General features: G+C 42.6%; 2 protein-coding genes across 2 annotated transcripts in view; one reads left to right on the plus strand and one right to left on the minus strand.

Moving 5' to 3' along the window:
* muc2.1 (mucin 2.1) overlaps positions 1 to 6,669 on the plus strand; it is a gene marked incomplete at its 5' end in the record, with an annotated part of 84,157 nt that extends 77,488 nt beyond the window's left edge. The window contains 5 exons of the mRNA XM_080772087.1: positions 55 to 156; positions 1,267 to 1,395; positions 3,561 to 3,600; positions 5,226 to 5,349; positions 6,429 to 6,669. Of these exons, the coding sequence (XP_080628213.1) occupies positions 55 to 156; positions 1,267 to 1,395; positions 3,561 to 3,600; positions 5,226 to 5,349; positions 6,429 to 6,666 (633 nt within the window). The 3' untranslated portion in view covers positions 6,667 to 6,669. The remainder of the gene's footprint in view (positions 1 to 54; positions 157 to 1,266; positions 1,396 to 3,560; positions 3,601 to 5,225; positions 5,350 to 6,428) is intronic.
* A 5,755-nt stretch (positions 6,670 to 12,424) lies between these two features.
* On the minus strand, positions 12,425 to 19,881 carry LOC308321249 (extracellular calcium-sensing receptor-like; the record flags this gene model as incomplete). The annotated part of the gene is made up of 9 exons (XM_080772088.1): positions 12,425 to 13,338; positions 14,152 to 14,275; positions 14,364 to 14,591; positions 15,046 to 15,327; positions 16,464 to 16,586; positions 17,003 to 17,293; positions 18,724 to 18,810; positions 19,130 to 19,277; positions 19,766 to 19,881. 9 exons carry the CDS (start codon positions 19,879 to 19,881, stop codon positions 12,425 to 12,427), a joined length of 2,313 nt encoding a protein of 770 aa, XP_080628214.1.
* Between the last annotated feature and the right edge of the window lie 821 nt (positions 19,882 to 20,702).

Genomic DNA, 20,702 nt, shown 5'->3' on the forward strand with positions numbered 1-20,702 from the left:
ATACTGTACATACTGTACATGTGCATGAGGTTTGGTGTCATTATTTGTTTTCAGGGATACGAGTATGTGGACGATCTGGACGCCTGCTGCGGACACTGTGTCCAGACCCGCTGTCTCCTCAACGTCAACGGGACCAGGGAGACGGTCCTGCTGGAGGTAGAACCTCACTATCACTGTTAGAGGGAGGTAGAACCTTCACTGTCACACTGTTAGAGGGAGGTAGAACCTCACTATCACACTGTTAGAGGGAGGTAGAACCTCACTATCACTGTTAGAGGGAGGTAGAACCTTCACTATCAAACTGTTAGAGGGAGGTAGAACCTCACTATCACTGTTAGAGGGAGGTAGAACCTTCACTATCACACTGTTAGAGGGAGGTAGAACCTCACTATCACACTGTTAGAGGGAGGTAGAACCTCACACTGTTAGAGGGAGGTAGAACCTCACACTGTTAGAGGGAGGTAGAACCTCACTATCACTGTTAGAGGGAGGTAGAACCTCACACTGTTAGAGGGAGGTAGAACCTCACACTGATAGAGGGAGGTAGAACCTCACTATCACACTGTTAGAGGGAGGTAGAACCTCACTATCACACTGTTAGAGGGAGGTAGAACCTCACTATCACACTGTTAGAGGGAGGTAGAACCTCACTATCACACTGTTAGAGGGAGGTAGAACCTCACACTGTTAGAGGGAGGTAGAACCTTCACTGTCACACTGTTAGAGGGAGGTAGAACCTCACACTGTTAGAGGGAGGTAGAACCTCACTATCACACTGTTAGAGGGAGGTAGAACCTCACTTATCACACTGTTAGAAGGAGGTAGAACCTCACACTGTTAGAGGGAGGTAGAACCTCACTATCACACTGTTAGAGGGAGGTAGAACCTCACACTGTTAGAGGGAGGTAGAACCTCACACTGTTAGAGGGAGGTAGAACCTCACTGTCACACTGTTAGAGGGAGGTAGAACCTCACACTGTTAGAGGGAGGTAGAACCTCACACTGTTAGAGGGAGGTAGAACCTCACACTGTTAGAGGGAGGTAGAACCTTAACTATCACACTGTTAGAGGGAGGTAGAACCTCACTATCACACTGTTAGAGGGAGGTAGAACCTCACTGTCACACTGTTAGAGGGAGGTAGAACCTCACTATCACACTGTTAGAGGGAGGTAGAACCTCACACAGAATACAATACGTTAACCGTTACAATACGTTAACAGAATACAATACTTTTATTTATTCATGCGTGACCTCTCACCCCGCAGCCCGGACACAGCTGGTCTCCACCGGGGAACCGGTGTGAACGCTACAACTGCGTTAAGAACGGAGCCTCCTTCATGACCAGCAGATCCAGCACCTTCTGCCCGCCCTTACAGAGGAGCAACTGTGAGCCTGTACGTATGACTGGCTGGCTGATTGATTGATTGATTGAATACTTTATCAGTAAAACATGTAAACAGCACAGAGGTACGGTACGGTACAACATTAACCCATTCAGGCCTGACGTCGAAATAAAAAGAAATAAAAATCTTCTAAATCATGACAATTTTCTGAAAGATTTGAGGCACATTTTCATGATTTTTCAAAAAAATAGCAGACCTACAAGCTCGTAGCGCGCCACTCGGTGGCGCGCTATGAGCTTGTAGGTCTGCTATTTTTCAATAGCTAAATTATAACATAATGTTTAAAACACCAAAAGGGTTCCCACCCAAAATGGGTTAAGGATATGTTCAAGTATGGTGTATACTATTTACACAGAGCCTACACTAGGGGGTGCTAGAGGTCTTTTTTTTTTTTTAAATGTCTTGCATTCAAGACATTTTAATGTGTTAAATGCACTGAATTACACTGGATCAAATGCAAACCATTGGATTCCAAATGTACTGTACATGCTGCTGTAGATCGGCGGGGGTTCAGGGGGTGGAGTGGCCGGATGGTAACCGCAAGGTTCTGTTGTCGATTAAATAATCTTTCCAAAGATGAAGGAATGATTAAAGTTCTTCAGGGTGAAGTGTTGAGAATGTATTGATAAGATTCCGCAGAGAAACAACATACAGAGAGTGAGGAACAGGCCTCCTCCGTGCCTGTTCCATCAGCCCCTCCGGACGCAAGCCTCCTCAACCCCATCCTCAGACAGTCCTTATAGTCTTGTAATGTGATGTCCATATACGGATCTGTGCTAAACACAAATAAGTATACCTTTAGCTGACGGCGTGGAGGAGTCAAGTCAGCTGTTATAGATTGACAGCTGCATGAATTAGACTGAGCACATAATGGTGAGCAAAGAGACTTTTTTGTCAAATATGTCTTTATTGAACAGATACATTTTTACAAACATTATGATATGAAATACTTTTTTTATGAAACAAAATAAAATAAATAGAAATAAAGACAAAAAAGATAAAGAAATCCCTTAACCCTCCCACCCATACTGCTCAGTGACATTGCATACTGTATAATAAGATGATAGAAAGCTCATGGAAAACATCTGAAAAGAAAATGGCGTACAGTCAACCATATCAACGGTATCCTGTCTATTAATCGTTTCTACTCAGGTAATGGACAAGGGGCAGCCAAACCTTATCAAACTGTCTCTCCCTGTTTCTCAGGAAATACCTTCTTCTCTCAAGATGAAGTGTACTAGTCATTTCATTTAACCAGTGCTTAAATGCAGGAGCCTCCTCCTTCTTCCAGTGTGTCCAGAATTAGTTTTTTCGCTGTAATCAGACCATAATATAGGAGAAGAGTTGTTTCTGTGCTCTCGTCAACATATAGGCATGGAGTCTGACAAACCCAGGATTATTAGTACAGGATCGGGGTCAATATGAATACTCAAAATATCAGAGAGCGTCTCAAATATCTTAATCCAATATCTTTGTATCCGAGGGCAAAGGGCGAAGCTATGAAGAAGATTTGCATCTATTGTCTTACATTTGTCACAATGCGAAGAAATATCTGGGTATATGTCATGTAATTTTAATTTGGAATAATGGAGTCTATGCATGACTCGAAACTGGATAAACCAGAGTTAGTGTCGAAGTAGCCTCGGTACCAGGCTTTCATTTTTGTTCGTGCAAAAAATGTAAAGCCTGGAGGAACGCATTGGCCGCTCTGGTCTAGAAGTGGGAGTCAACCCTTCCGGGTGGGCGTCGCTCCAAATTATGTGACGTAGCGCTGCACTAGGGGGGAGAGGAGGGGCCGGGGGTGACGGAAAAATCGATGAGATTTGCGTGCGCAAATCTCAGCCGCGACCCGCCCCTCTAGACCAGAAACCTAACACGTTAGCTCAGGCTATAGTGTCGAAGTGTCCTTGAGCAAGACTCTGAACCCCTGGTTGCTCCTGATGTGATGACGCACAGGTCAGTGAAGTTAAAACCCAAACTGCTCCTGGAACATGACGGGTGACATCAGATTAAAAACATAAAATAAAAATAAAAACGGGAGATCCGGGCACTCAACGTGTAAAAAGAGGGAACAGCCTTTATTATGCCGACATGTTTCCAGTTTGCTTTTGTCATTTTTTTCTTGTATGTGATTTTTGCCTTTTGTATTCATATAGGATACATTACAGACAGCTGCGGATGGATGCTGCACCACATGTGAGTATGACTGTGTACAGTATAAGGATATGCAAATGTGGACACATGCCAGGTTCATTATTTTGTTGACCTGGTATCTCTTACGTTTTGCCGGCAGCATTAACCCATTCTGACCTGAGATCAGATTCATACGAGGTTTCCACTGGACAACACACTGGTCTGATGAACCCATTCTGACCTGAGATCAGATTCTAAAAATGTCAGTCGTTCTTTCGATTTTTCAAAAATAGCAGACCTACAAGCTCATAGCGCGCCACTCGGTGGCGCGCTACGAGCTTGTAGATCTGCTATTTTTCAATAGCTAAAGCATAACATGATGCTGAACACCAAAATGGGTTCCCGTTCAGAATGGGTTAATCAATCTATCTATGGCGCATTGCCACGGGTTTATCGCGCGCAACCCCTTATTTTGAAAAGGGCAACACATGTATTCTCATTCTGTTTGAACTGTTGCCATCAGGCAGACGGTACAGAGTGATCAAGTCCAAGACCAACAGATTCAGTAACAGCTTCTATCCCACAGCGGTAGTTGCACTTGACTCAATGCTGCTAAAAAATGATCTGTTGCTGCGACACTTTTAGTTTTTTTTTAATCTGCTATCTTAAAGTACAATAAGGGTTTGTTGTGCGATAACAGATGGAATGACATGTTTGTGCATTACTAGTGCTGCTGGGGTTGTGCAATAACAAGAAGTCATGTGTGTTTTGTTTTAGCTTGTATACAGTATGTTGTTTTGTGATATAATGCACTGATTGGTTGGCACTTTTAATTTCGTTGTACACGTTGCAATGACAAATAAAGATCCATCTATCTATAATAAATATTGGTTAAGCAAGCTAGGCAGCATGACCTCTGACCTGTTTAATTTGAATATGATGTAAATAATAAAGGTGCAACGATATAGTAACTGCATCGAAAAATCAAATTTTAATTTCAAGAATCAAAGTATATCGACATGAAAACATGAAAACAGCGACATTGACTTTGTATCATTTTGCAATGCAAGTAATCGGGGTATCGAATCGTTTTGCAATGCAATGCAATCGTTTGTATCAATACTATGTTTTTGTGTCATAGCACGTCATAGTACATTATGTATAGCATAGTATAGCATACAGTTTATATGTGTAGTTTCATTGTATAGATATTCCACTGTTACGTTCTTAGCTTACGCATGCTTCATGATAAATGCTTTTTATGTGATGTATTCCCATGCTTTTTTTGTTCTCGCTTAACGTAAATCGCTCTGGATTAAGAGTGTCTGCTAAATGCCTAAATTGTAAATTGAATGCATGTCCCGTCAGGTGTGGAGAGGGAGAATTAAGGCCTGTAAGATAGGCAGACCTGTTGAACCCATTCTGAACGGGAACCCATTTTTGTGTTAGCATCATGTTATGCTTTAGCTATTGAAAAATAGCAGACCTACAAGCTCATAGCGCGCCACCGAGTGGCGCGCTACGAGCTTGTAGGTCTGCTATTTTTGAAAAATCGAAGAACGACTGTGACATTTTTTGAATCTGATCTCGGGTCAGAATGGGTTCATCAGACCAGTGTGTGTCCAGTGGAAACCTCGTATGAATCTGATCTCAGGTCAGAATGGGTTAATGAATGAATGTCCCGTCAGGTGTGGAGAGGGAGAAGGCCTGTAAGATGGGCAGCGTGAAGACAAGGATCACTCATGGAGGATGCACGGCTGTGGAGGAGGTGGACATGCCTTACTGCCAGGGAGCCTGCAGCACCTACACCAAGTAACTACTTTATCATATGTTATCATCACTGCAACACCTACACCAAGTAACTACTTTATCATATGTTATTACAGCAACACCTACACCAAGTAACTACTTTATCACATGTTATCATCACTGCAACACCTACACCAAGTAACTACTTTATCATATGTTATTACAGCAACACCTACACCAAGTAACTACTTTATCACATGTTATCACAACACCTACACCAAGTAACTACTTTATCACATGTTACAACACCTACACCAAGTAACTACTTTATCATATGTTATCATCACTGCAACACCTACACCAAGTAACTACTTTATCATATGTTATTACAGCAACACCTACACCAAGTAACTACTTTATCACATGTTATCATCACTGCAACACCTACACCAAGTAACTACTTTATCACATGTTATTACAGCAACACCTACACCAAGTAACTACTTTATCACATGTTACAACACCTACACCAAGTAACTACTTTATCATATGTTATTACAGCAACACCTACACCAAGTAACTACTTTATCACATGTTATCATCACTGCAACACCTACACCAAGTAACTACTTTATCACATGTTATTACAGCAACACCTACACCAAGTAACTACTTTATCACATGTTATCACAACACCTACACCAAGTAACTACTTTATCACATGTTATCATCACTGCAACACCTACACCAAGTAACTACTTTATCACATGTTACAACACCTACACCAAGTAACTACTTTATCACATGTTATCATCACTGCAACACCTACACCAAGTAACTACTTTATCACATGTTACAACACCTACACCAAGTAACTACTTTATCACATGTTATCACAACACCTACACCAAGTAACTACTTTATCACATGTTATCACAACACCTACACCAAGTAACTACTTTATCACATGTTATCATCACATGGCTTGGTTGAATGCTTCATTCTGATTGGTCAATCGCTGAATTCAGCAGTGAGTTATATGTCTTGATAACGAATCCTCTCCTCTCCTCTCCTCTCCTCTCCTCTCCTCTCCTCTCCTCTCCTCTCCTCTCCTCCCCTCCCCTCTCCTCTCCTCCTCTCAGATTCTCGGAGGTGTCTGCAGAGCTGCAGCACCAGTGTTCGTGCTGCCAGGGCTCCAGCTCCAGCAACAGGACCGTCCTGCTGCGCTGCAGCACCGGGGAGCTGCAGCCCTTCAGCTACCTCCACGTGGAGGAGTGTCGCTGCAGCCTCACCGAATGCCGCGGGATGGAGGCCGCCAATGCCGCCGCGGCGCACGGACGCACCCCTGGCAGGAAGAGGCGGAGTTTCGGCCTGGTCTGAGACCACCCCCCCCACCCACCCACCCAGTCACCATGACTGACTGATTGTCCCTAATACGGAGAAATTATATTTATCATTTAATAAAGATGCAACTATAACTCTGCTCCTTCATTGTTTACTTTATATTCATCTTTTTTTCTTTTTTTTTTTCCAAAATGAGTTCATAGCACAGGCAGACTCTTCACATACTAGAGCATGTCTGAAATAAGTGTCAGAGCTGAAATCGACGTGTAAATATGAAATAAATGCTTTGTAGCTACTGTAGGTGTAGAAAGTCGGGTATAGGGAAGTAGGGAAGACCAGTGTACTTAGGAGTGGACGGGGTTTAGTAGCCTACAGTACTGTACATAGTATTTACCGTAGATACAGTAGGCCTACATTCCCTCATCGCTCCTTAAGGCTCATACATATAGTCTGAATTTTCGGTGGTATATAAATATCGGATCAGGAGAAATCGGTATCGGCAGATAATCAAAATCAAATGATCGGAATCGGAAGTGAAAAAACATGACCGGGACATCCCTATACCTCAAATCATAAACACAGCATCCAATCGCTGTGAAACATTGCACTCACATTTATACTATGTTGAGGAATAATCAATGCTGAGGAAGAATATTCTTTTTCCAAACATCAAATGTTCCTGACCTGATGGAGACCTGTGCTCCGAGGAGCATTTTTGAAAATGTTGATTTAAAAGACTAGTAACTTTTGTCTGCTTACCTACAAGGTGTGAATCAACAGTCGGGGTCCGCTTCTGTCCTCAAATGATTGCTGTAAAACAAGAAACTCAAATCATTAGCATTAGCAGTAATCATTACATTTATTCTATGTTTTACACACACACACACACACGTCAATTTGATTATTATTACTATATCAGAATCAGAATATCAGAATCAGAATCAGAATATCTTTATTGTCATTGTACGAGACAACGAAATTGATTTGCAATCCAGCTCAGTGTATTTTTTAAAACAAAATACATAATACTATAAAATACAAACATTTAACGCATATTGCACAGTAAGTCCTTTTAGTTCATAAAGTGTCGAGTGTCAGAGTTCAAGTGTCAGTGTTTAGAGCTATGACTGCTCTGGGGTAGAAACTGTCCTTCAGTCTGTTCGTCCTTGCCTTGATGACCCTATAGCGCCTCCCTGAGGGCATGAGCTGCAGCAGGTGGTGACCTGGGTGGGATGGGTCCTTGAGGATACTGTTGGCTCTCCTGCTACAATGTCTCTTGTAGAGGTCCTCTCCAGAGATGGAAGGGACATGCCATGTGACCAGGGGCCTGTTTCACGAAATTTGGATTAGAGAGTAACACATATCCTGGTTTAATATATCCTGTATCAGCGATTAACCGGTTTCATGAAAGCTGGTTAATCTTGCCAGATTAATTTAACCAGTTAACCTTGATATGTTGAGGCTTGATTCGGTTTCATGAAAGTGATGCTACATAAGTTACCATGGAATCTAATGCTTTGGACTTAGCCTGCTCCGGACCAGGCTAACAGCCAGGTTTAACCTAATCCTGATGTCTTTACTGTTCATTATAAGCAGTCAAACTGATCACAAACCAATGATGTTTCCCCAGACTTATTCAATTAGTATGGGTTTATGTTGCCTTATTTGTATCGGTCTGCATTAAAGGACTAATTTAAATCAAACCAAAATATATAGGTTGCACAACATCATGACAGCTTGTGAGCTTGTAGATCAGCTGCTTTTGGTGAATGTTCCCCATGAATAGGTTTGCTGTCGTTTAAGGTTAAGAAGAATTATTATATTATATTATTTATTTATTTTTAAAGTGAAAACCACTAAATATTACCATTACTCATCGTTTTACAACATATTACCATTGTAACGTTTCACCTATTGAACCCATGACCCACAGTTCACCAGTCTGGCCCCTGTCTGGAAAACAACCCCCTTCCCCAAAGGTAGCTCCCTCAGAGGAGGGAGTTATGGCCAAATATCACAATGCGACAATATCATTATGCTTACAATATTAGGAATTCTGTTTTAAGTTAACTGTGAGTGGATGACCCAATAAAAATAAAGCATTGATTACACTTGTTTACAAGAGGGTCCACCTTGTTCAATTCATCAAAACATTTAGAGACGTACAAATAGACACTTCAGTGAATAGACAGACGATAAAGTACAAAAAAATATGAAAGTGGAATATACCTAATACTCCAGCTGCCATGATGATATAGGCTACTGACGACAAGTTGCTCATAAGCAGGGGTGCCCCTGGTCTCTGGAATAGCCCGCCTGCCTAGTGCCTACCCATCTTCAACCGCTTATCCTTAGTCGGGTCGCGGGGCAACAGCTCCACCAGAGTGTTCCAGACTTCCCTCTCCAGAGCAACATTAGTGACTTCCTCCTGGGGGATCCCGAGACGTTCCAATGCCAGTGAGTCGATGTCAGGGGCGTATCCACACCTGGTCCTATACTTGGGCCTAGGCCCAGGTATTTCCGAACTCTGCCCAGCAAAAAATAAAATAATTACTTTTCTTTTTTAAATGTATGATGACAGTATAATTGCATTACATTGCATTGCATGATTGCAATGCAATGCAAGGCAATATTGAAGCAATGTTATGGTGTGTCCTGTAAGTCCATGTGGGCTGGGCGCCTTTGGTGCATGACACAAAAATAAAGAAATCTATCTATCTATCAGCATGACATAATGTGAATGCAATCACTGCATTCAATTTAGCAAAATATGGTAGTATTATTATTCATCTTTTCCTATTTGGATCTGTAGCCACTGGCACTGCCTGGTTTGTCCATCTGTACCTGCATGCATAGATTGATTGCTCATGTCTGCCTGAGGCCTGTCACCATGTGCTTGTTTCTAGAATGTGGCAGATTTGTTTGTCTTCACACCAGAAACATGGGTCTTTGTTTATGATTAAATATAAACAAGAAGCCTCTCTGAGAGTAGCCTAAATGTTAGCCTCACAATGCCAAACGTCTATTGCAAAGTTTTTGTAAAGAAAGGAAGTCAGCAGTGCCTAGAGGAGCTAGCCTACTGTAGGCTACAACAGTCCCTAGAGGAGCTAGCCTACTGTAGGCTACAACAGTCCCTAGAGGAGCTAGCCTACTGTAGGCCTACAACTGTTGTATCCTGAGGACTTCAGCTTTACTGGGCAACTCCACAACAGCATCTGCCCTTGATTATGGATTACTACGTGTTTGAAGACATCAAAGGTCAGAATTGAATTGTAGTTTTTGCTGAATGGATTTTCATTGATTGTGCCCATGTTGTCTGCTGCTATGCTATGGGGTGATAACCATGTTGTCTGCTGCTATGCTATGGGGTGATAACCATGTTGTCTGCTGCTATGCTATGGGGTGATAACCTAGCCGCAATTTGCAACTCTAGATTGTTTTACAATTGGTTGAATCTAGAGTTGCAATAACCTCCATCGACTTCCTATTCATGGTTTTGGTTTTGCATTGGTTTGTGATCTCCTGGTCTTAAATTACGTTAAACTCACCAACATTGCAGCTGTAGTCCAAGCTTGAATTATCCTCTTTCAATCTGGTGTCGCTTGTTTATCATAAAAGTCCCCCGTAAAGATGTTATGAGCTACTTTCTGTCCAAAATATTCCAAGAGTGACAATATCGAGCCGCCATTTTGATTTTTGCACCGTGCCATAAAACAAGATGTGAGGGGGAGTGCTTGTTTAATAGCGTCCCTCCCTCCCTAGGCGTCGGCCTCTTCTTTGGGTGTCTTACCTGCGCAGGTAAGATTCTATTAAACAAGCGCTCCCCCTCACATCTTGTTTTATGGCACGTTGCAAAAATCAAAATGGCGGCTCGATATTGTCACTCTTGGAATATTTTGGACAGAAAGTAGCTCATAACATCTTTACGGGGGACTTTTATGATAAACAAGCGACACCAGATTGAAAGAGGATAATTCAAGCTTGGACTACAGCTGCAATGTTGGTGAGTTTAACGTAATTTAAGACCAGGAGATCACAAACCAATGCAAAACCAAAACCATGCATAGGAAGTCGATGGAGGTTATTGCAACTCTAGATTCAACCAATTGTAAAAAAAATCTAGAGTTGCAAATTGCGGCTAGTGATAACCATGTTGTCTGCTGCTGTGCTATGGGGTGCTGTCTTGCTAATTTGTAAATTGGAAGTGAGTTGAAAGAAACTATAGCTGTGGTTACACTCTGCAGTCTTCAATACTCAACACTACTACTTCAATACCATAGTAGGCTGTCTGGGAGAGTGTGCTTGTTGTTGTTTATATGGTTGTTGAGCAGTGCTCCCATGTCCAGCTTTGAGGGTTTGTGTAAACACACATGATTGTGTGAACACAAACATCGAATATCCATTGAAAATGGATGGCCAGCTTTGAATTTTTGTGTAAACACAGACATTGTGTAAACACAGACATTGTGTAAACACAAACATTGTGTAAACAGACATTGTGTAAACACAGACATCGTGTAAACACAGACATTGTGTCAACACAGACATTGAAAGAAGGTGTGATTTTTTGTTTACATTTGGGAATGTGATGTGATGAAGTGTCTCGTAGCAGCCTGACATTTCACCTGTCAATCTCTAAGACACATGACTTAATATTTTTTAGGAAATTGAAGGCTATTAATTAATTATTTCCAACAGTGTGCCCAGGCAGATTTACACAGGCCACGGTAATAATTAATTCCTGCATACGCCACTGATCGATGTGTTTCCTCCAACTGGTCCTTGGTCTGCCCCGGGGGTCTCCTCCCAGTGGGATGTGTCATCTTGTCCCTAACACAAACATGAAATGCCATTAACCCTCACAAAAAACATACAGTAATCCTGGTCTCTAAACTGCCTCCCCCTGGCCAGCCGGGGCGCCTGATGGAGCGGAAAGGAACTGGTTGGAATAACGTGTTCCTTCCACGCGCTACGTCCAACCAGGGAAAACTCCCCCCTGTCAGGTGTAAAGGAGCAACTTGGACACTCAGGCATGAAGTAATAATGAGTTCAAGTCCGTTGCTCTCCCCTTGTCCCCCATATATGGGGACTAGGGTGGCGGAGGGTGTGTAGAGCCCAGGATCACAATAGATGATTGACACAGGGGTGAAAAATGGGTTACAAAATCGTGGGATAAAAAATATATTTAAAAAAAAGAGGAAGGTGTGAGACATAAGACTGAACAATGTCAAATAATGTACAGCTGTTATCAAAGCAAACCAGGGCTTCCATAACACCTCAACGGTGCCACGCACCATTGATGAAATAATGTGTTCAAAAGTAGCCCAGACCAAGTATTAACTGCATACATTAATATACTTTTAAGATGGTCGACATTACTCGTTTTAGTGGTCTCGTAAAATATTCTAATATTTTGAGATAGGATTTTTAGATTTTCATGGGCTGTACGCCATAATCATCTAGATTAAAAGAGAAAAAATGAAATATTTCACTTTATGCACAATTGAGAATATATGAAAGTTTCACTTTTTGAATTATATTACGGAAGAAAATTAACTTTTACACAATATTCTATATCATTGAGATTGAGCTGATATATATATATATAATATATAATTATATATCAAATATCATTTGACAGGCAATTTGTTTCACATTACAAAATATATTATTTTCCAGTTCGTTATTTTAAAGTAAAATGTAAATGTGAATCTACTACTTAATCTACAATCAACTTCTACAACAATCCGATATATCCATATACATGTAAAATACACACAAATAATTTGTGATTCTACGTCTTGGTGGCACCTCGACCCATGATGGACTTCTTGGTGTTTCTCTCAGGTTTCAAAAGGATTATATAACACTTTGGTCCAAACAGCGCCAGCAAAATGCCAAAACTAGATGCTAGAATAGCAAACACCTCCACGACATCTGCATATTTGCCTGGAGAGCTGATATATGCTGGGATGAAGGCTATCCACACGGCACAGAAGATCAACATGCTGAACGTGATTAACTTTGCTTCGTTGAAGTTGTCTGGAAGATTCCTAGCCATGAATGCTAGGACGAAACTGAGGAGTGCCAGTAAACCAATATAACCTAGTAACACTCCAAAACCAACTATTGATCCCACATCACACTCATAGACTATCTTATCACTGAGGTACTGTGTGTTTTTATGAGGAGCGGGTGAGGCAGATACAAGCCAGACTATGCAGATTATTGCCTGGATGGCAGTAAGAATCAGAACTGTTCCTCTCTGCTGCATAGCACCAAAGAACTTCATGATGTCTCCACCTCCAGGCTTGGAGGCCTTGAACACGGCCAGCACCACCATAGTCTTTACCAGGATGCAGGAGACACACAGCACAAAGCTGATCCCGAACACGGCATGCCTCATCTGACAAGTCCAGAGACTGGGACGGCCAATGAACAGGAGTGTGCACAAGAAACATAGTTTGAGTGACAGCAAAAGTTGGAAGCTGAGTTCTGAGTTGTTGGCGCGGACCATGGGCGTCTCTTTATGATAAACAAAGATCCCCAGGACAACGGCACAGACAAATGTTCCCAGCAGTGAGATGGTTGTTAAGGCGATCCCCAGGGCCTCGTGGTAGGACAGGAACTCAATGCTCTTTGGGACACAGCGGTCACGCTGGGGACTGGACCAGAAGTCCTCTGGACAACTGGTGCACTCTGTGGAGTCTGACAAAAGAGGACAAGATTAAAGGGACAGACAAGTACAGTAGGGGAGAGCCGGGTCAGTTGGTGCGGTAGGACGGTTTCCCCTCAGACTGGATACCATGCAACGCCTTTTCGTCGCATATTTCCGGTGACGTCATTCGATTCCACATCGCCCGAAAGCCTCGCAGACAAAAAAAATCCATTTCCGCCTAAAATTGACCGAGCTACAGACCCTTTTGTGTTTTTGCACGCTTTAAGTAGCGGAGACTGGGGGAGAGAAAGGGTCGGTTGAAGTGCATTTTACTAATTCCCTCCCTGCACAGAGATTAATTCATTTCAAGTAACCAAACTTTTTTGTGAACAAGATACACTTGTCCTCTCCCATTACCCCGAGTGTTTTTTAATTTTGGTGAAACGAGTCGGACGCAATCGGCAAGCAAAGTGATCTCGCTCTTACTTCCGCATCTTTCGTCCTTGATCTTGCTTTTGACAGGACGAAAGGTTTGAGCACTTTGCTTGCCGATTGCGTCCGACTCGTTTCACCAAAATTAAAAAACACTCGGGGTAATGGGAGAGGACAAGTGTATCTTGTTCACAAAAAAGTTTGGTTACTTGAAATTAATTAATCTCTGTGCAGGGAGGGAATTAGTAAAATGCGCATCAACCGACCCTGCTCTCCCCCAGCAGTTTCTCATAACCTACTGTACATAGCTGCATAATGTAAACCTACTAGTCGAGACTCGAGGGGCCGCCGATGGGAAGTTGCACCTATAGGTAGCACCTTGCCATTAACTTATAATGGTAAGATGGCCGCGGTCTGCATATGGTCCATACCTGTCTCATTGCTGAACTCTCCCTCAGAACAAGCGATGCAGTCGTAGCAGCAGACCGGTTCTCCTTTCCTTCGGGCCACACGGGTTCCAGGAGAACATCTCTCACTGCACACCGACCGAGGAGGCTGCAGAGGAACGTTAAAATCATCAGTTTAAGTATACATTTCATTCACATCATGAGCTCAATTAAAAAGTTTAGAAAGCTGAAATTACTTTTGCGGATTCAAAGTTCCAGAGAATTCTGCCTTCATCGAGGGTGAGTTCTATATCTCCGGAGGCTGTAATCTTGACCACGCCTACGTTGTGAATCTTTGTGCTTCCATCAGGGAGCCACGCCCAGTTCAATACATCAAAGATTGGTAAAGCATCACCGTTCTCATCAAATGATACAGGATCACCACCAGATGTGGTGAAGTTGACCTTTTCCAGGTAATAGAGAAGCTAGAAATGGTGATGGTATTGGGTAGAATCGTGAAGAGTAAGAAAAAAGGAAGGAATAGGCCATCGGAATTACGAACCGTTGGGAGGTTCCAATTCCAAAACACACTTGCTCCAGGTCAAATCTGGTGACCTCGGGACAGGTATTTCTAAACATAACCTCAGCCAAACTATGCCTAATCCTACACGTAATAATGACCTTAACGTCTGTAAAACACAACAAGAATACAAGAACTACTGGGGGTGAGTTTGTACACACGCTCCCGCAGTGTGTCAATTCCTTGTTGGCCCCTACATAGACCAGCTGCAGAAGAACATGTAATCCTATAATTACATGTTCAATTTGTTTTTCCTTCGAGTTATTCAATGTCATATTTACAATGTCCTTGTTATTCTACATTTGGATCCAACTAGAAGCATGGTTGTATACTGTAGGTTAACTGAATTAATATCCCACCTGCCATGGCTGTAGTGTCTGCAGAGTGGCACAGCTGTGCCCAGGGAAAGGCCCTCTTCCTGGGACACACTGCAGCATGTCATGGAGGCCGTGGGCCAGAGCATACACAGCCTTGTACACATTGTACTCTGCCCTGAGGTCAGACACGTCCAACAGGGTGGTGTCTGCCGTTCCCAGGTCCTCTTGTCCAGTACACACCCTTCCACCACCACCAGCGTCCACCCACTCTGGTGGAAGGGGTGCAAATTTACACCGGAACGTGTGCTCCCAAAACTGCCTCACCTGAAAGAAACGCAATGACTACATAAGCATAAATATCATTGATTGATTGAATACTTTCTTAGAAGGCTTAAAATGCTACACTAAATAACTGATGTGGTGATTGAAGGTGTTCTTGGGTTTTGTGATGTGTTCACGACATGGCATGATACTAATTCTCTTATTTCCATCGCTCAAAATTATAATTTATTTGTATATATCCTCTCTTCATAATGTAAATAATATCCCAAGTGGCACACTTTACTACTTCTTTCAATGGAAATAAGCGAATTAGCACACCATTCAATTCCCATTCAATGCAATGCAATTCATTGAGGGCTTATGGTAGGGAAAATAGCCAATAAGGAGTTTTTGCACAAAAAAACACCTGGACCTCTTTGGTGGGGACGTAACAACTACAAAGAAAGGTAAGAAAGCATTCTAGCATTGAATTCTCGTCAAACTTTCCTTATGCTTTAAGTAGCATGTGACACTAGGGGGTTTTCATGATTCTGAATCCATTCCATGATAAAAAAAACACTCCTTGGGCTAAAAACAGCCATAGCCACTTGCCCAAATGTGCCCAAAATGTGCTGACAGCTGACCTGTGCTGATCTCATCACATTTGTCATGACGGCTATGGCCATTTTTAGGCCAAGGAGTGTTTTTTGTGCACAATTAATGCATGGAAGAAGCAGCAGGAAGCTGCTATAGCTTCAAGGCATATTGAGCTGGCCAGCAGTGGAGGACCTGGTTGGGCAGTTTGTGACATATCTAGGCAGGCAGTCACGTAGGTAGGAGATGTAAACACCAAATATGTCAACAGAAAGTCTACTTTAATCAGGCGAGAACAGTGTTTCACCGCAATGTTGTTCTTGTTCTTTAGTTATAAGGGCAGTTGAATATAGCTTGTTTTTGTTTTTTGCCAGCCAAGTCTATGGACTTAATGTTCGTTTAGAGCCTTTTGAGGGGTGCTAGATTGAAAATGATAACTATTTTTCAATGGCAGTGAATGAGTTCACAGTTTGCAATTATACAATGGTGCAAAAAGTATACCCCAACAAGCCCTAAGGGCTTGTGTCTGTTGTGGTCCTGTCTATTCAATTCAGACATTTAAAGGCGTACACAAATATACAAGACAATTAAACATACATACATACTATGTTATCCTCCTGGTCATTGTCAGGGTGTATTTTTAACAAGAAGTCCTCGAGACCTGGTATCCCTCCACGACGGATGGCAAAACCCAGGGTGCCTCTGAGGTACGGCAGGTAGCGAGCAGACTGGAGATGAGAATCTCCCCACCAAGCTGACGTGGCAGGTAAGATCCATAGCAGACCTGTCACATTCTGCTTAACCACCTGTTCATTGTGTTGAAATGAATGAAAGGGATGTTTAATTACGAGGGATGTTTAATTATGAATCCCCTAAATTAACATCACCAGTATAAGAGAAGCATCATTTAACATTTTCAAGTCTTCTTTGCTTGTAGACCTGAAACCCGGCCATTTGTAGTTGTTTTAGATTTTTGGAGAGAGGTGTGCACTTTAATGCTTGATTATTCTTTTTAGCTTTATCTTTATCTTTTATTTTTTATTATTTTCATTATTTTGTGTCATAGTTGATACTGAGTGATACTGATTGATGGGAATTGCACTTTTTCATAGTAAACGTGACCTTCGGTTGCAATAACACAAACCTCATCCAAGACATAATACATGTAGCTCGCGTACGCAAACGCAACGACCACACGAGCTGTGGACGTCTTCATCACAGAGACAATCCTCCGGAGTTCATCCGGGTCATCATTGGTGACGGGCAGAGCCTCCGAATAAGCCACACAAGCCAGCCCAGACCGGTTCTGACCAGACTGGTCCTGCAGGCCAGACTGGAATAAGCGGGCGGCGTCGCGACCACCGTCATCATCACTGAACAACAGTCCCACCCAGGTCCACTGGAACCGCCTCATGGTCTGGAGCATGGCTCGCACCTGAGTGAGTGATTAATTGAGTGAAATGTTAATTAACAGTTTGTAGAATTACAGTACATTTTAAGCACAAACTCAATACAGAGACTGTCAACTGTGAGTGGACGACCCAATTAAGCATTACACTTGTTTACAACAGGGTCCACATTGTTCAATTCATCAAAACATTTAGAGACATACAAATAGACACTTCTATGTAGTCAAAGAACAGAACAGGAATTCATCATGTAGGAAGCAAAAAGGGAAAGGATACATATACAGTGAGGGGAAAATGGGGGGGGCAGTGGGGGATTTAGATTTTACAGAGGCCAGTTTCGAATTGCAGCCATCCGTAGGTGCCCTTTGAGAGCGGTTTTGAAGGAGTCAAGGGATTCACATGTCTTAATGACTGTTGGTAGGGCGTTCCATATTTTGGTGGCATAGGAGCGAAAATAATTTAGTCCCTTGTTTGTGCGAAGTGGACGAACAATGGATAGAAGTACGTTGGTTATGATGGGAAACTGGCGGGCCCGTTTGCCAATTGATTTCAGCATGTTACAAATGTTACAAATATGACCTGCTTAATGACAGCGGTGCCGTGTCATTAGTCAGAAGGTTCATTGTTTATCGAAATGACTATCCCTATCTCTAACCCTAACCGCAAGCACGGGAGCAAACCTAAACCTGACCTCAAGCACGGGAGCAGTGCATGTTCGGACTAACGGGACTTCGGATCTATGGGTATAGTTCCCTTAATGACAGGTAGCCTATTGCAATATGTGACCAAATTTGACTGAGAGACTGCCATTGGATGTTTTTGAAGTTTCTCATGTCATATGAAAGCAGGGAATCATAGCTTCAAATTGACATATTGGTTGTTCAGTTTGACCCACCAGTTGTGGAGATATGGCTTATAGAGTAATGTCTGGCAGAGAAACAGAGTTGAGAAAACAGGCTTGAAAAGGTTCACGTCTGTGGTCTCTAACATTACACCTAAAGCTACATGTTTAAGCATTTATTTCATATTTACATGTCGATTTCGGCTCTTACACTTATTTCAGACATGCTCTAGTATGTGAAGAGTCTGCCTGTGCTTTTAACTCATTTTTTCCCTCTGGTGAAGAGCTGGAATTTGCGCGATGGCAGTCTCTCAGTCAAATCTGGTCACATAGTATTAAATAATTAAATTAAATAAAAGTAATAAATAATAACATAAAAATGTTGGGCCTATTTTTTCAGGATTTCAATTAAAAAAAGAGCAAAAAAATAGCTAAAATAGAAGATCTACAAGCTCAAAACGTATCCCAGTGTGACGCGTGTTGAGCTGGTAGATCGGATGTTTTTGCTACTTTGAGTGAGTGTGGAAATAATAGTCATATGAATATTCCAGGGTGTGGAATATGAATATTAGATACCAAGTTATTACCAACACATCTATTGTTATAGAAGTTCACCTGGAAGACAAAACTTGTCATTGTTCTGAAGAAAGACGGGAACCGAGTCCGGTCGCTCAGACAGGAACAACCGGCATAGTAACTTATCTGGGAAAACAAAACCAACACAAAGCACAACACGTCTCCACCAGCTATAGGATCTTACAACTCCATTCACCTCGGTTCAAAGCACACACGTCTCCACCAGCTATAGGATCTTACAAATCCATTCACCTCGGTTCAAAGCAGGATTTGCTAACCTCCCAACCGATTCAAGTAGGAAACTTACCATCGGCACTCTGTATAAACCTAATATTCTAGAGATGGCAATAGCATTTTTTGAGCCAGCAGGACCCACAATTCCAAGCACTGGAGGAGAGCCAACACAGCTCTGATCCAGTGTGAACTGCTCCTCTCTCCCACTGACCAGCGACAACGCTGCAGAGACAGTGAACCCACAGGTGTCATAGATGCTGTATCCCAGAGTCAGGTTGGGGAGCAGGCTGGGGTCTCTGTTGATTTCGTTGACGACAAAGGCCATCGTCTGGGCCATTCTGAACCCCGCGGTGAAGAAACTATAACACAGAGAATCACACGGTCACCTTGAATGTCGTGGCTGTCGGGGCAGACAGAAATCTTCTATCTCCATAGGAGGAAGTCACTATAACCCATTTTGACCTGAGATCAGATTCTAAAACTGTCTTCTACATCCTGACAGTTTTCTATAAAAGCTATGTTTCTATGTCAGTCGTTCTTCGATTTTTCAAAAATAGCAGACCTACAAACTCTGTGGCGTGCTATGAGCTTGTAGATCTGCTATTTTTCAATAGTTAAAGCATAACATAATGCTAACACCAAAAGGGGTTCCCGCCCAAAATGGATTAATGTTGCTCTGGAGAGGGAAGTCTGGAGCACTCTGGTGGAGCTGTTGCCTCCCGCGACCCCGACTACGGATAAGCGGTTGAAGATATATGGATGGATGGAAAAATCTTTACACAAATCAACTAATATAATAGACACAGCAAAACAATAAGGTGGTGCTTGCTATCCGTGATATACCCACCCATAGCAGGGGTGACCCTGCGTGGACTGTGACTGTGTGAAGGTCAGCTCGGGGGGCCCACGCCTGCCGTGGAATGGAAACAGACCACCCAGAAGCACGTCCCCGGCCTGGTGCATTCTGTCCAGACCAAACGGTGCCTGCAACGCACAGGAGGAGGAGGAGGAGGAGGAGGAGGAAGACAATGGAGAGAAGGAAGAGAACAACAACATCATCATCAAGTATGAAAACAGTTGTATGTCTGGAGAAGCCCTCATGACTGTCCTCCTCGGTGTAACAACACCCACCCCCACCTTCTCTCAATCCATTGTCCAGTTGTTAGGTTTTATACACAGTGCAGTGCCGTCCCCTGTGCCAGATGACGACATTACGTCATCTTTCACAACACCGATCTGGGCCTTTAGGCACACACTGAGGCAGAGCTTAACATACGTACGTAGGTAGGTATCAGTGGTGGAAAGTAACAAAGTATAGATTAGGCATACCATATTCTGAATTACCAAAAAAAGGACACATGCGCGCGTGCATGTGCACTTGTCAAAAGAGTTTGGCTCCTAAATTTGATCAAATATGCTCTATATTAGTTATGTATTTTTTTAAAGCAGTGGCTCTCAAAGGTGTGATCCAGGGACCCTCATGGTTCCTTGAGGGGGTTCCAAATGGACCCATTATAGGTCTGTAACTCTGAGAGTGTAACACATGGACCCAAATGGACCCTTACAGGTCTGTAACTCTGAGAGTGTAACACATGGACCCAAATGGACCCTTACAGGTCTGTAACTCTGAGAGTGTAACATATGGACCCAAATGGACCCTTACAGGTCTGTAACTCTGAGAGTGTAACATATGGACCCAAATGGACCCTTACAGGTCTGTAACTCTGAGAGTGTACGAATGGAACCAAATCATGGACCCTTACAGGTCTGTAACTCTGAGAGTG

This window comes from Protomyctophum bolini, assembly GCF_963924005.1.
Source record: "Protomyctophum bolini genome assembly, chromosome: 9".
NCBI lineage: Eukaryota > Metazoa > Chordata > Actinopteri > Myctophiformes > Myctophidae > Protomyctophum > Protomyctophum bolini.